The following is a 15450-nucleotide window of genomic DNA, read 5'->3' as shown; positions in this document are numbered from 1 at the left end:
TTTGTTTATAAATGAATAACTAAAATTTCGAAAAATCTCGAAACCTCTATCTCATCACGAGATAAACTAAAAGACATTTCTAATGAAGAGATCAGTCAGTAAAAACCAAAAAGTTGTACAAAAAAGAGTAGATCATAAAGACAGAAAGACAGGAAGACAGTAACCGGAGCACATAGATAGAGAGAGAAAGAGAGACGCAGACGACGAGATAAGTTTCGCGTGAATCCTCGGTTCACGTTTCGCGCGGTGCTCTCTACAGTGTGCTCTTCCCGATCGGAAGAGAGAGAGAGAGAGGGAGTCTTCTTTTTTCACCCCACAAACAGAAGAACAAATAATGCTGCGTCTCCGATGATTGATACAGTCTATGAGAGGCTCGAGTAGTTGGTTCGAACCAACTGGATCATATGATAGATATTAGGGAAAGAGGGGTGGATAGTAACTCGGAAGAGAAATAATGGGAGGAATAGAAGATATTGGATACTGTTGCCATGAAATTGAAAAGAGGATGGCATCGGAGGACGGGGAGGGGACAGGGTGTCAAGTACCGAAACCACTAGAGACACGGATAGTTGGGGGACAGGGAGAGAAAGTACAAATTGCTTTGGACTGGAAACTTTCAGACGTGTTCTATGAAGTCTTAGAATTGGTCGAATTGACCGCTAAGGTCGTCGAAGTGTGGAGTGCTATTATACTAAAAACTGATGTATCTCGGTCCGCTGCGGCATAAGTTGTTATTGGCCATTACTGTACTTTAAACTTTATACGAGTTTATATCATAAAATCCCATTTTCTCTTGGATTCGCGTAAACTTAAAAAAATGAGGCTTGTATGACGGAAAAGACATGGGAAGTTCTGAATCAGTTTTCAAATTTTTTATAGTGACAATGTGAATCGAGTTAAACAACTTCAAGACTCGCCAACTCAATGCCTCCAGACTAAAATCGTTATAACTCGGCTCATTTTAGCACTAACCAAAATTTAAAAACATATTCAGAATCCTCACGTTTTCAGCTTTCTAACCATATAAAAATTTCTTGGGAACAAATTTTTTTTGATAGGGATTATAACTGTTGTTATCAAACCGCTTCCATTATTCGCCTTAGCTAGCCTTAACTCTAAGAGCTCGTCACGGAGCTATAAAACAATGCAAATTCGCCAATGTATATTGGTCACTTAGAAAAAGTCTAGAACTTTATTTTTGTAGTTGTCAACTTTTTTGTGCAAAGCTATCCAAGAAAGTTACAGTATGTTGAAAGATAGCAAGTTTTGACCTTTGTCCTTGAGTTTATCAATGTTAGTTGACAACATTTCGAAAATTGCTATCCTTTCAAATTTACATTGGCTGTGTAGATCAAACCTAGAGCTCCATTTTTGCAGTTGACACTTTTTTGACAACTCTTCTAGTTTTTGAGATATGCGCCTTTAAAGGAGCTCCACTCAATAAGGAGGGGGAGAGAGTGACGCAGAGAAGCGAGAGTGTCTAACTTCTCTGCGCTCTCTCTCGACACCGTGCAGAGCTATCAAAAAGTTGTCAACTACAAAAATGTAGATCTAGGTTTGATCTACAGAATACATATAACATTGAAACATGACAACAAATTCTAACACCATAACAGGCATCTCAAACTTTATTCACTAGGACTTGTATCTTTTTATGGAGGAACCGTGCAAAAAAGTTGCCAATTGCAAAAATGGAGATCTAGATTCGATTAAAAATGAAAAGTGACATTTGATCTACCGGGAGGGAGGAGAACAAATGAATTCCGAAACTCCTCCCCAATTGAATGTATAATATTCTGGTTTAGTTACCCATAAACTATTCAACAAATCATAAAAATTTATTGCATTCGAGACGAGATTTATTGGATTTTCCGAACGAAATCATATGGAGATTCGTGATGTTTCAGGATTTTTTTGTGAGAGACCAAACTTTTCCTAACTTTATTCCGAAATTTGCAGCTAGATTGAAATTTGACCCCAAAAATCTTCTTTTTTCGAAATAAAATTATAGTTCAACAAGTTTCCCTCGAAATCTGTTCCTCTTCTCCTCGTTTTCAAAATTCAATTTGGTCATTTTCTCCCTCTTGTTGAATGTAAAACGGGTTTCATCTTTTTTTGAAGATGTCATCTTTTTCGTCGTCATCGTTCCGAAAAGAAAAATTCTCTATTCTTTTTTTGAAATGGACCGGTCAGGTGACACCCGGTTTCTAAGGGGAGTGAAAGAAACATTTGGTAGATAGTTATCGGGGGAAGAAAATGTCTAAAGAAATCTGAGACTTATGTATTGAGAGGGTGTTGATGTTGAAAGCGCGCTCTACTGGAACAGGGGAAGAAATAGTGTGAGGAAGGGAGAGACGCAGAGAGTCCGTTCTGAAACCATATTATCAGTATTGGCCATCATGTAACTATTTTGAAACCGAGACGTTTAGCAACCGTGCCAGGTCGAAACCATGTCGGACTGTTGTCAAAACCAAAATTCTCGGTTCCGAAATGTTCCAATTTTTTTTCGTATTTTTAGAATTTTTTCTCGAGAAGGTCAAATTTTCGACTATGATACAGAATTAGAACAAACTCTGAAAAGTCATAAAAAAATTATCACATTTTCGATGAAAAAATTAAAAAACTGTTTAAAAAATTGAAACATTTACAAATCGTTACAGTTTCAATGTGTCTCAGTTACAAAACGTCCAGTTTTGAGGTTGCAATATGAAAAAGGTTCAAAACTGGTGTATGTGCCGTTTCGCAACTTTTGAAACTACGCCATTACGAAACTGGGGCGTCAAGCAACTGCTCAGTGGACGCTTAACAACTAAGTCGTTTTGAAACCCACCATTTCGCAACTACAACGATTCTAAACCTTCGAACTTTCACTCATCGCGCTGGGACACTTTGAAACCTATGACGTTATGAAACTATTGTTTCAAAACGTGCCTCGCCATTCACTTACGTGCAACATAAAGAAACCGAAAGTGACGAATTGTTGTCTCGTCACAGGTAGAAAAGAATGGCGGTAAATTGAAAAGAGAGAACAGTCTGGCCCCCCCTAGAGAAGTGGACTGTATTGACGCGAGAAGAAAAAATAATAGAGAATAGGCTGACGAGTGGCTTACTGGTATTTAAAATATCCATTTGGTACACAATGAGGGCTATTGAGGAGGGGGATCTGAGGAGTACTGAGGTACGGGGGGTTATTGTTCAAAATACACTTGAGAAAGATACAAAAAAACCCTTTAGAGTTTGGGAAAATGAGATCGCAGGAATTCGAAAAAATAGGAATTTTTGAGCAGAAAAGTCGGAATCGGAAAGTTTTAGAGCTTTTCAGAGCCCGTCACGAAGTTTCTAGATATTTTAGGCTTGATGGGTTTTGTAGATGAAATCTAGATCTTAATTTTTTTTTAGTTGACAACTTTTTTGTACGGGCTCTTCCCAGAAATTTACAATCTGTTGAAGTCTAATGGGTCAGCGTTTGCAGCTGGGCTACAGTAAGGGTGTGTTACGGTATCAAGAACTACTAAAATGTGAACAAACTCATTAGAAATTGAAAGATCAAACCTAGATCTTCAATTTTGTAGTTGACAACTTTCTCCTACGAGTCTTCCCTAGAAAGTTATAGTCATTTCAAGAGTGGCGGTTATAAAAGGCTGAAAATCACACGCAAAAAGGTTAGCACTTTCTTTTGCCGATATCTTACCAGGGAAACGATTTACAAAAAAGTGGTCAACTACAAAAATGAAGATCTAGATTTTGTCTACACAATACATATAAAATTCTGTAAATAGGAAAATTCCAGATACCGTGACAAAGTTTCAAAGTAAAGGGAAATTTTCAATTACAAGAGGTACGGTAATATTCATACTTGCAAAATTCCGGGCTGGCCCGCCGGGCCGGCCCGGCCCGGCCCGGTTTCAGCCCGGCCCGGCCCGGCCCGGTCGGCCCGGATTTGAATTTTTGAATTTTTTTTCACTAGAATTTTTTTTTCAATAATTTTTTTGTCTGAAAATTTTCCAAATTTTTTCTCAAGAATATCAAAAAATCAGTTTTAGCGAGTTATGAGACCTCAAAATTCCAAAAATCGCTCCCCGTCGTCATATTTTCAGTACATTTCAATAGAAATTCTCCTCGTCTGAACGTGAAATGCATTCATAAATGTTCATTTTTCGAATTTTTCTTGATAATTTTTGAAAATATTGCTTTCACGTGTAGGACGAGGAGAATTTCTATTGAAATGTACTGAAAAAGTGCACGACTAGCATCGATTTTTGACATTTTGAGGTATCATAACTCGCATTAGACGCATTTTCAGACATGAAACCAAAAGAAATGTATCTTTTTCCTGGCTTTCTGAATCGATTCATATCAAAAACCCTCAATTTAGAACTAGTTGTGTCCCCCTTTAAAATTTTTTGCCAAAAAATTTGAAAAATTTTCGAAAAAAAACATTGAATTTTTTTAGTACTGAAAATCCGGGCCGGGCCGGAGAAATTCTGGTTTCGGCCCGGCCCGGCCCGGCCCGGCCCGTTGCAACTCTGGTAATATTAGAAATTATATTGATTACAAGAAGTATCAGTTAGCTGGTATCTTAGCAAGTGCGCTTTAATTTGAAATTTTTCAAAAAAAATATCAGCAAGAAACAGTTGAACAACTATGACAATGTCTAAATATAAAACTATCCGAATCGAATAATTCTCATTCGAAAAAGTGGGCGGAGTCAATCTGTACCGAACTGGAACATTTCTTTCAGTCAATGATGGCAAACACAATGAGAGGTGAGAGGTAATATGTATGTTTACTGTGTGAAATAATCGAAAAACTTTTTTTTTTCGAAAAATTACTTTTCTTGAAAGTTTTTTTTTCCATTTTTCCCGCAAGAAAACCCGCGAAATTGTTGCTCAAACACGTAATGTGTGTGTGCTCGAATTTCGGGGCAAACGTTCAAACCACATACACACACTCAATGTGTGTTTTAGATAACTGTATGTTAACTATGTAAGGTTTGAGGTGCAAATGCGCTCTATTGATAACAAAAATCTTGAAATAAATGTGCTAAATTACTACTCCGACACAACAGTGCGAAGCGTAAGGTCCGCGCGTCGCGTGCGCGTCACGCTTTGTGACATTTGGCACCGTGCCAACCGTTGGCGGCGGAGCGCGTTCCCACTATCTTCGTGTACTCCGCGTGGACAAGCTCCAAAAAGGAAATTCAAAATGTATGCAATTTTTGATGATTTTTTTCGGTTAATCAGGTTGAAATCGTTATTTTTGCTATTAATTCGATTAAAAAACCGCAAAAAATATAAAAAATCGATAGAAAATTATTTAAAAAAATGACCCCGCGTGTACTCCTCGTGGACAAGTTCAAGTCGGTTTTTTGTTAATTTTAAAAGGTTTTTTTCAGAAAATTCCAGTTTTTATCAAAAATAGAGAAAACATTTCAAAAACTGATTTTCGACTTGCCCACGAGGAGTCCACGGCACCAAAATATTGTTCTGCTATTTTTTTCCATTTTTTGTTAATTTTTCGGGGTTTGATTCATAAAAAATCAATTAATAATGGAAATGTAGTCGTAAAACATCTTGAAACTTGTCAAAATTTCGAACACTTCAATTCAACTTGTCCACGAGGAGTACACGAGCTTTCTTTTCAAAAACGCGTCACAGGCACCCCAGACAACTCCTTTTCTTCACTCAATCACAATGCCATTGAAACTATTCCTGTATTCTCTTTCTATACAATGAATCATAAAACTTTGAATGTGTGTGTGTTATAAATACTTTGACCAAACACACACAGTCTCGTATGAGAGTGACTGGTTCTTGCGCCCACAGAAACCTTCTGGTAAAAATATTCATTTGGAATCAGTAGAATGGGAAGAGAAAGAAGAGAAAATGGAAGAGGAAACGGGGGATGGAGGAGGGAGCAATGAAATAGAACTTTTATCAGGAAGGATGTATATTCGAGAGAGAGACAAGAGGAAATTAAAATTCAATATTCTAAAAATAGAGTTAATTCTCATATTCTCAGAATGATTGGGGTATGTTTTGGGAAACATTATTTTTCGTGGATTTAAATTGGAATAAATAAGCTGCATTTTTAAATGTAAAGAGAGGAATCGGATCCCGGGGTGTTAGGCTCACAACTAGAAAATAGAACAGGTCAAGAAAACATAGAAGGGGCTAAGGAGAACACAGAAGGAGAGAGAGAGAGGTGCAATTAGTGTTCTTATCTGTTTAATCTTACCGGATAGAGAGCACTTTTGCAAGAAAGAGACAAAAAAATGGAACATATGAAGAAGAAGACGAAGATGTAATGAAGTTATGAAAAGAGCATTTTAAACTCGTTTTGTGCGCGTAGGGGGTGTGTATTGTAGTGGTGGAACGAGAGAGGGGAAAATTTAAAATTTTGAGATAAAAACTGGGAGTAGAAAAGAGAAAAAGAAACAAAAAAGGACAAGTAACAAATCCAAAAGAAAAGAAAAGAAAATAGAGAGAATAGGAGGCGGACGTCCATTTACTTCTTTCCAGCAGTCGTTCCGGGCCGTCCTCCGCCCACCGCCGGTCGTCCACTGTTCATTCCCTGGTATTGATACTTGGCTTTCTTTTCTGATGGTTTCAGAATCTGAAAAAAAATTAAAATAAAAAAAAACCCGGAGGACTTTGATCATAGGTTGCCAGAGAGCTCTCTAGATTTGATATTTTCCAAAAAACCATTGACGTAACAGCACTTGAGTTTATTGTTTTTCGAGGAGAACAACTAGAGTCGAAATGTTTCGTTGTCAAATAGGTTTCACTTGAGGTTTCACTTAATTGGGGGTAATTACGGGGAAACCAGTAAAACTGTCAAAAGAAAGGAACACAGGCTTTGGTGGAATCTGATGAGAAAAAGTTGAAAAACTGTGGTATTTCTGCTGAAAATTGCCATTTTTGAGCAAAAAGTCTACTGAGAGAATCGAAGTTCGAATTCAGAAGAAAAAGTTGAATGGAACCTTACGGTGAGTCCTCAACTTAAAATAAGCTGAAAATACGACTTTTTCGGCTCAAAATGACGCCTAGACCCCGACTTTTTGTGTTTGGAGCTCAGAAAGCACTGAAAAAGTCCGAAAATGCTCATTTTCTGTGCTCAGAAGGGTTGTTTTTACCCAAATTTCTCGGTTTTTCACTCAAACATTTCTGAAAATGCGACTTTTTGGACTCAAAATATTTTTTAGAACCCAAATAAATGAGATTGGGTACCAGGAACTACAACAAAAATTGACACCACGAGGTCCTCGAAATAGCTCCAAATTAGTCAGCTGTCCCTAATTCAACTTAATTGATCATTTAATTACAGATACATTACGAAAATTGAACTCTCTTTTTTCCTTCTAGCACTTTTTTCGGAAAAAGAGTTTTTTCCCTTTTTATTCCAGAAAATTCTCTCACCTGGAAACTGCACATTAACGTCTCATCAACGCTCATCATTCCACCCGCATTATCGAACTCTCCGCAATAGTTTGGCGCTGAGAATAGTGTGACGAGTTGTCTCTTCGCAAAGAACTCGTATCCATCTTCCACAACTTGATGTGCTCTGCATATCAGATCCAAATCGTGTCGATTCAAGAATTTCGCGACGACGTCTGGTCCGAACGTGAACGAGACGCCTCGATCGTTTTCTCCCCATCCGGTCACATCCTTATCCGGATCGGACCACAACAAATCGCACAACAATCCAGTGTCTGGCACGTCGGTCGGTCGCATCACACGACGAATCTGTTCCATGTTCTGAAGATCAGGAGAGAGTCCTCCGTGGCAACAGAAGATTTTCTCGTCGATGAGAGCGGCTATCGGAAGACAATTGAAGCAATCGGTGAACGTCTTCCACAGTTTGATCGAGAAACGTCTTTTGCATTCATCATAGAAACCATATATACGATTGATCGAAGCGCACTCGTGATTTCCGCGGAGAAGGAAAAAGTTCTCTGGATATTTGACTTTGTAGGCGAGCAACAAGCAGATCGTCTCCAAACTCTGCTTTCCACGATCAACGTAGTCACCGAGGAAGAGATAGTTGGCCTCTGGTGGGAATCCTCCGTACTCGAATAGGCGAAGCAAATCGTTGTATTGTCCGTGGATGTCTCCTGGAAGAAATTGGGACGTTTAGTGATGAGGAAATTAGGATTTTGACGAGGGAAATATTATTCGATTTTATGGGAAGGATTTCAAATTATTGAAGTAATTACAACAGTAATACTTGAGCCAAAAATGACTGAAATCGGGGAAAATCGGACTTGAAAATCTGCATTTCGAGTTTTTTTCCGTTGAAATTCTCAATCGATGACTATCTGGCGTTCCTGAGACGCGTTTTCTGACCAAACGGACAAAAAATCCATAAAAATCAGTTTAAAACGACCTGGAATCGGACTCTGGCGCCCCTCCGGCGCATTTAGAGCATATTTTCTTCGAAAAATCGGTCTAAAACTACCTAGAACCGTCTAGAATGGGGTAAAAACAAAGTCTGGCGCGCCTCGGGCGTGTTCTCATCTATTTTCCAAGGCGATGACCGTCTGGGTTACATGAGACACTTTCTCTCGACAAATTTAGAGCTAAAAATGAGTTAAAACCTATTGTTTTCCCATCGATACCCTAGTTGCAGCCTGGCGTGCCTTAGACGCGTTTTTAGATCAGTGACAAATAATAATGAAAGTCAATGGAGATTGACTCATTTTAGTGGCGAAAAAGAAGAACACCATGTTTTGGACATAACGGTCACTTTCAACAATTTCAATTGATAAAAGATTGAAAATAACCAAAAAATCATATTTTTTTCCCAAACCTTCTATATTTTTATTCTTTTTTTTCAGACCAAAATTCTCGTTTACCCCCCGTTTCATATAAACAAAAAATGTTTATAATTTCAAATTGCCCTATTACAAAGAATAAAAATCATCATTTCAAAAACGAACCACAAATCTTCAGCGGCGCTTCAAGTTCCAGAAGAATCGGTTGTGAAAGGAAGATCTCACGAGACTTGTGACACAGAGCGCGAATCTCTGCCTCCGTCATGGTGACCGGCTTTCCGGGACGACATCCACGAACTGTAGATACTTTTGGATTGTGTTAGATATGTATAGATGGAGTGACTGACTAGGAAATGTCATGGAGTCAGTTTTGAGATATGGGGTGTGGATTATATCATTGGAAAGCTCAGAAAACGCTGATTTCAACTATATATATATACTCAGTTTTTGCCCCCGAGGCCTGATTTTTGAGAAAAACAAGGTCAAAGTTAGGGAAACTAGAAAATTATTCTTTTTAACACACGAAAGTTGCGAAAAAAATTACAAACATTTTCTCGCGTGTCAGAAAGGTAATAATGTGTCATTTTTGTCCTAATTTTGAGCTTGTTTTTCTCGAATACCCGGCTTCGAAGGCAAAAACTGAATATATATTTGGAATCAGCGTTTTCTCAGATTACCAATGATATAGGTCCCGTCTCATAACTTCAAACTGACTCCATGACCCTCCCAAGGGAGTGACTTACCTTCAAGAAGTCGGGTTATCAAACTGTCAATATTTAGATCCGCATCGTTTGACATTTTTTGTTTTTGCAGCTGCTGCAGCGGATTTCTTTCTATTGGTCACTTCTTTTTGATGGATGGCCGAGTGAGAGTGTGTGCTGACTGGAAGTCTCTCTCTTTTAGCCAACAACTGATATTGTGGCTGAAACAAAGAAAAAATAGTTATAGTTGATAGGATAGCGTTGGCGTGAGAATTGCAAAAACGTGGGAATTTGGTGATATAAAAGTAAAGAAAAATAGGCATAACTCTTGGAGCGGAAAGAGGAAAGGAAGTGATGAGAATCGAATCATAACTTCTGAGAAAGACGGAAATCAGAAGAGAACATTTGGGATGGATCTGATTAATTATATAAATTACATAGCTGGAAGACTGTGTTCTCTGCGTTTTTGAAGTCAGAAATGTGAGTTAATGTAATTTCTCGCGAGTTAATATTGAATTCAACGGATCGTATTAATTCTGGAGAATTTTTCAATTGATGGAATTCAAGATTAGATTTTCCTATCCCAACGTTCGACATATTTCGATAAAAAAGTCATTTCTATACGAATCTTTTCAATTTCCAGGTATTTTAGCCAAAACTCATTAGAATTTGGCTTAACAATCCGCAAATTTTAATGAGCTGTACGAATTTTCAAACAAAAATTTCAGAAATCATGATTAAAAACCTTAAAACGACATTCATGCTCAAGAAATGCCAAAACTACAGCGATTCTATTGAAAAAATAATGGAAATTCAGCTCTTTCAATTTCAGAAGAATTTTTTCTCGATAAAAATGTCATTTCTATACAGATATTTCCTAATTTGGCTTAAAATCAGCAAATTTCAATGAGCTGTACGAATTTTAAAACAAAAATTTCAGAAATCACGTTTCAATGCCGATAAAAACCCCTATCTAGCGGTCAGAAAAGAGAAAATCAATATGCAAAAAAGTAGAATAAACTTAAAATAGAGGGAGGACTCGTTGCTATGCAAATCAGGGAGTTTGGCAGAGGGAAAGAGAGATTGAAACATAAATTTAGTGTTTTTCACAATTTTTCAAAGTAAAACACAGAAAAAATGTTCTAAAAGCGTCTATTGGCAGAAGAAAATGTTGAAAACGAGGAGCAACTAACAGATGCGAAAGAAAGGAAAAAAGTTTGTTGATGTACTAAGAGAGACGCCATGTACTCTCTCTCTGGTAGCAAAGGACAACAAAATTGAGAGAAGGAGCACAAAGTGAGACCATATTCACCGTGTCTGGGTCTCCCAATTTTTATCACATGACTCATCGATTCTCCAGACACCTTTCGTGTTATACACCTATATAGTTTCATGGAAAACGGTGACGACGACCACGACGATGCCCGTTCCCCACCGTCGTTATCAACGACCCCGGTTGGATAGAGATGGAGAGGGAACATGTCATAAACACGACACCGCCGTCGTCACAGCAGGCGGATAACATTACACCACCAGCGCCGACGGCAAGAAGAAGATATCAGAGAGAAATAGAAAACAGAAGCTTTCAAAAATCTCCAGGAGGAAAGAAACATGTGGTTGTAGTCAAGGAGGTGGAGGAGGGGTTCATCAATCCGTGGAGAGAAATGAGATCGACAGTGGCAATGGGATGGAGAAGGGAGATGAAAATGCCGCGTGTATAAAAAGAGGAGCGAAAAGTGACGACGCATGTGTATGTGCCTGTGTGAGTGTACGAGGAGTGGAGCGAGAAAGAGAGAGAGCGAACGCGCGCCGATCCTCTCTCTCTCTCTCTCCTAGCCAACCGTCGTATTGATCGATATAACTCGACGCGCACTGTCGCTTCCTTCTTTCGCCGAAACAATTTGCGTTGTTGTTATTGCCCCCTCCCCCCCCCCCCCCCCCCCATCGGCCCGCGTTTTCCTTTCCTTTCCCAATGTGTGGTATGTGGCACGTGCGTTTTTAGTACCACAGTACTGACAGGATGGTATGACGTCACGAAATCAGAGAAGGCGTTTAATTCGATTCGAAAACGTTTTCCTTATCTCTTTCTCTCTTTTATTATCAGAGAACGTCTCGCGGAGTGAGAAAAAAGAGAGAAAACAACAATATAGAGGAAAAAAAAACGACTAGAGGTGCTCACTAGAACAAACGGCGAAACGAGATGTACAAGTATTTGATTTACACACAGACGCACACATAGAAGCAGAGAGAGAGAAGAAAGTTTCGAAAGACAAGATTGAGAAAAAGAATGGGCAAACACTTCTTGTGTGGTAGGAGAGAGATCTCCGACAGAGACTTTTTTCGAACGGAATATTAAAAAACGAATAGAATTTCTGCTGATTTTTATATAAAATCATTATTTTATAATGGAGAAAAAATACATTTTATTCGATTCTGCCTTATCAGGTTATCAGCTGCCAATTTTCCATTTTATGGGAACGAATTAAATTTCATAACTCCATTTCTATGCTGACTAATCGCATATTCGAAAGAATTGGTTATAGAACAATTTGCTGCCTATTCACTGATTTTTCTATTGCTTTTCTATTGCTTTTCTATGAAAATATCATAACAATTTACGTAATTTTTCCTTATAAATTTGATTTTTTCAATTTTACTGAAAAAATTGTAGAAAAATAGCATAAATTTCAGATCTGAACTCAAAAAACCAGCGAGCGAAATTCAAATTATGGGAGGCGAAAAAAATAAATTGCACTGTCCGCAAACACCGCGCACAGGTAGACGCAATAATGCACACAAAAAACCACCGTACTCTTTCCTTCCTTTTTTGGAAAAAATGAATAAAATTTTAAATTTATGTGGTTTAACCGGGAATTTCTAAGCAATCAACATAAAATAAAAGTGATTTCTTATCAAATATAATTTATACTTCATACTCTTGCTGATTTACATGCGAATGTAGCAAAAAAGAAGGCTACGAAGGAAGGAGGAAATGAAAAAGAGAAGTAGAGGGGGGCAACTCCTCTCGCGGCACGTCGAGAAGATGAGGGGCTCGAATTCAATTTATTGAATCGCGCAGAAGAAGAAGAAGCAGAAGAAAAAAGTTGTTGACTAAACACAAGAAAAGTTTTCCAGAGAGAGGACGGGGGTAAAGGAAAAAGGAAGAAGATGACATGGGTGGAGAAGAAAATTGAAGAATTTTTGTGTTCAAGAAGGAATTTCAGAATTTTAACAAAAAAAAGTAGAAAAATTCTTCAAAATTTTAGTGCACCGTATCCCAAAAGCTCCACGCTGCAAAAGGTTTCTATATTATCTCTTGCCCCGTCATGCAAATGTCACTGGTGGTCCAGGTGGTTACGCTTTTGCCTCTCGCGCCGAACAACCGGGGTTCGATTCTTCGCCCCGACACAGCCATTTTTTGTTTTTTTTTTGCATATCAAACAGTGAATGGATAGGTCAAATCAAATGAATTCCTCGCAGAACAATGATTCGGAATGTCTCCGACCACTCCCTTCTAATCGAATTACGACAAAATGGGTGGGAGGAAGAAGAAGAAGACCGCCGTTCTTATTTCGATATTCTCATTCCTTCAGATGACCAGGACGGATGGAAACAGTGGAAACAGAAGAAGAGAGTACAATATGGAGAATACCTAATAAGCCTTACTTTTGTTTCACACTTCTAGAAGACACCAGAATACAAAATGGTTTGAGGGCTAAGAAAAGAAAAGAAAAATAGTGTGCTTTGTGCACGGATGGATAAAAGATCAAGAGCAACGAGAGGAAGAAAAGGAAGTATCAGTTACAAAGTGTTTCGATTTCAATGTTGAAAGACAGCTAGTTCTTTTTCGAACGTTAGACGAATAGGTCAAAGAGCTAAGGTTGCAAGTGCGCTCTATTGGACTTTTTCGCAATTTTTAGAAATCAGGGGAGCCCATTATACGTACAAAACCAATCTATAAAACTGGAGTCTAACTGGTGATGATTTTCGTACCATACCGCTTGGGAGATTGGGAGATCACTGACTACCGTAACCCACTCTACCACGCAGTCATGTTTCACCCGACACGCGCAGATTTTGGATACCGTAAAAACTGTAATATAGGCGCATGCGCCTCTATTTTTCAACCCCCTTTCGAAAGTGCGCCTCTATTACAGGGGCGCCTCTAATAGAGGGTGCGCCTCTATTATTCATCCTCTCCGTTTGGCTATTTTTCGAGCTCTCAAGTCATTAATTTTCAACCAAATCAAGATTTTCACTGACAAAATTACACGAATACACGATAATTTGCAGTACTTCGAACGAAAAAAGGGTTTTATTTTGTTTTTTTTTCATGAACTTCGAAAAATAATGATTGAAATCCAGAAAAATTATTTCATGTATATTAAGGGGGCGCCTCTATTAGAGGGTGCGCCACTATTATTCAAAGCGCCTTTCTGGGTGCGCCTCTATTAGAGGGGCGCCTCTAATAAAGGGGCGCTTCTATTACAGTTTTTACGGTATGTTGTAGAAAAAGTTTAGAGCTACATTTTTGTAGTTGACACCTTTTTCATATCTCTCTTAGATTTTGAGATACCAGGTTTTAAAGGTAGGGTCGACATTGGGGGAGTGCCAAACTAGGTGTAGTTTTGAGAGCCCGTGAAAGTATGAAAACATAAATTTTTTAAAAACAAAATTAAAAATGTTTGCGTAGATGAAATCTAGAGCTACATTTTTGTAGTTATATTTTTTTCAGTTGTTCAAGTTTTTGAGATATACTCCTTCAAAGACAGTCTGTGACCGCTAAAAATTACCAAAGTTTGAAAGGCCGTAACAGCATGAAAAACTGTTTTAATTTTGATAATTTTAACATTTATATGTAGAACAAAATTAGCTTTACATTTTTGTAATTGACTACTTTTTTATATCTCTCCTAGGATTTGAGATACGCGCTTTCAAAGTTGACAGCCACTAAATTGGTCTTTTTGCGCCCTCCTCCTTTTATCAAGAGAGCACATTTTCTGATTGTGACTGCCTTACCTAGAAAAAACGTCAAACAATTTCCTGGTAACCAAATAAGAGTTGTCTGGTGTCTAACATTGTTCATTCAATGGGGTACATACATGAAATCGGATACCTCTCATTCCCTCACCTCATGTTTTTTGTTCTGTTCTTCTCGAAATAATGAGTGGGAGAGACTGAAACCGGGGGACAGGGACAATCCACCCCCATTTGGAGAAAAAACAGGAAGTTATGCTGTCTGAAAGCATGTCTAGAAGGAAGGCGAGAAAGGAGTTCTGAAAATTGGGGAGGGAGCCGCGCATATTTTCAGAATGGGCGGTGTCATTTCCCTCGGGGGAAAATTGAAGATGTTTGTTATTCACAGGGAAGTTTATTTAAATTGGTGTTGCACGGTGCAAGTGCGCTCCACCGGACTATCACAATAGTCAAAATTAAAAAAGAGAAATGAAATAAATCGTTTGGTGTGCAATTTCGCTCTACCGCATTCACGGAAATTGAGTCTGAAGTTTTGACAAGAAATGAGATGGGGCGCACTTGCATTGCCGTTGACGTTCAAAAATGTCAATTTTTATTTGAAAAAAGCGCGATTTTTCGATTAAAATTTGGAACATTATCGAAAAATACTCCAAGATTTTGCGTGATGTAAATGTGCTCCACTGAGCTCTAAGAATTCCAAGCTAATCGTCTCGATGACGGAGTAAAAATTGTAGTGGAGCGCACTTGCAGCTGGTATTTGTGGAATTCTCTAAAACAACTGGAACATCATTAACAACATGAGCAAAAACATGTCACTGAGAAACAAAAAAACATGTTTAAAAAGAGAAAAAGAAGGAATCTGAAGGAAATCTTCTTCTACTTCGTCTCAAAAATGACGTCGTCGTCATTGCTCTCTTCTACTGAATACACTGGCGCTGTTTCTTCATGTGTATGCTCTCAATAGCTGAGTACGTAGTGGTTTGAGAAGAAAAAGAAGAA

At 38.3% G+C, this 15450-nt stretch overlaps 2 protein-coding genes across 2 annotated transcripts; one reads left to right on the top strand and one right to left on the bottom strand.

Annotated features, from left to right (window-relative positions):
- Window positions 1–6507: 6507 nt before the first annotated feature.
- On the bottom strand, window positions 6508–9038 carry GCK72_016467 (uncharacterized protein; the record flags this gene model as incomplete). Its single annotated transcript, XM_053731516.1, has 3 exons — window positions 6508–6615; window positions 7419–8113; window positions 8939–9038. 3 exons carry the CDS (start codon window positions 9036–9038, stop codon window positions 6508–6510), a joined length of 903 nt encoding a protein of 300 aa, XP_053580429.1.
- Window positions 9039–10940: 1902 nt separating this feature from the next.
- GCK72_016466 (uncharacterized protein) lies at window positions 10941–11195 on the top strand (the record flags this gene model as incomplete). The annotated part of the gene is made up of 1 exon (XM_053731515.1): window positions 10941–11195. The coding sequence occupies one exon, from the start codon at window positions 10941–10943 to the stop codon at window positions 11193–11195; it is 255 nt and encodes an 84-aa protein (XP_053580428.1).
- Between the last annotated feature and the right edge of the window lie 4255 nt (window positions 11196–15450).

Source organism: Caenorhabditis remanei, chromosome V (assembly GCF_010183535.1).
Source record: "Caenorhabditis remanei strain PX506 chromosome V, whole genome shotgun sequence".
In the NCBI taxonomy this organism is placed as follows: Eukaryota; Metazoa; Nematoda; class Chromadorea; order Rhabditida; family Rhabditidae; genus Caenorhabditis; species Caenorhabditis remanei.
Note: the sequence above shows the minus strand (reverse complement) of the source record. Positions and strands in the feature narration are given on the sequence as shown.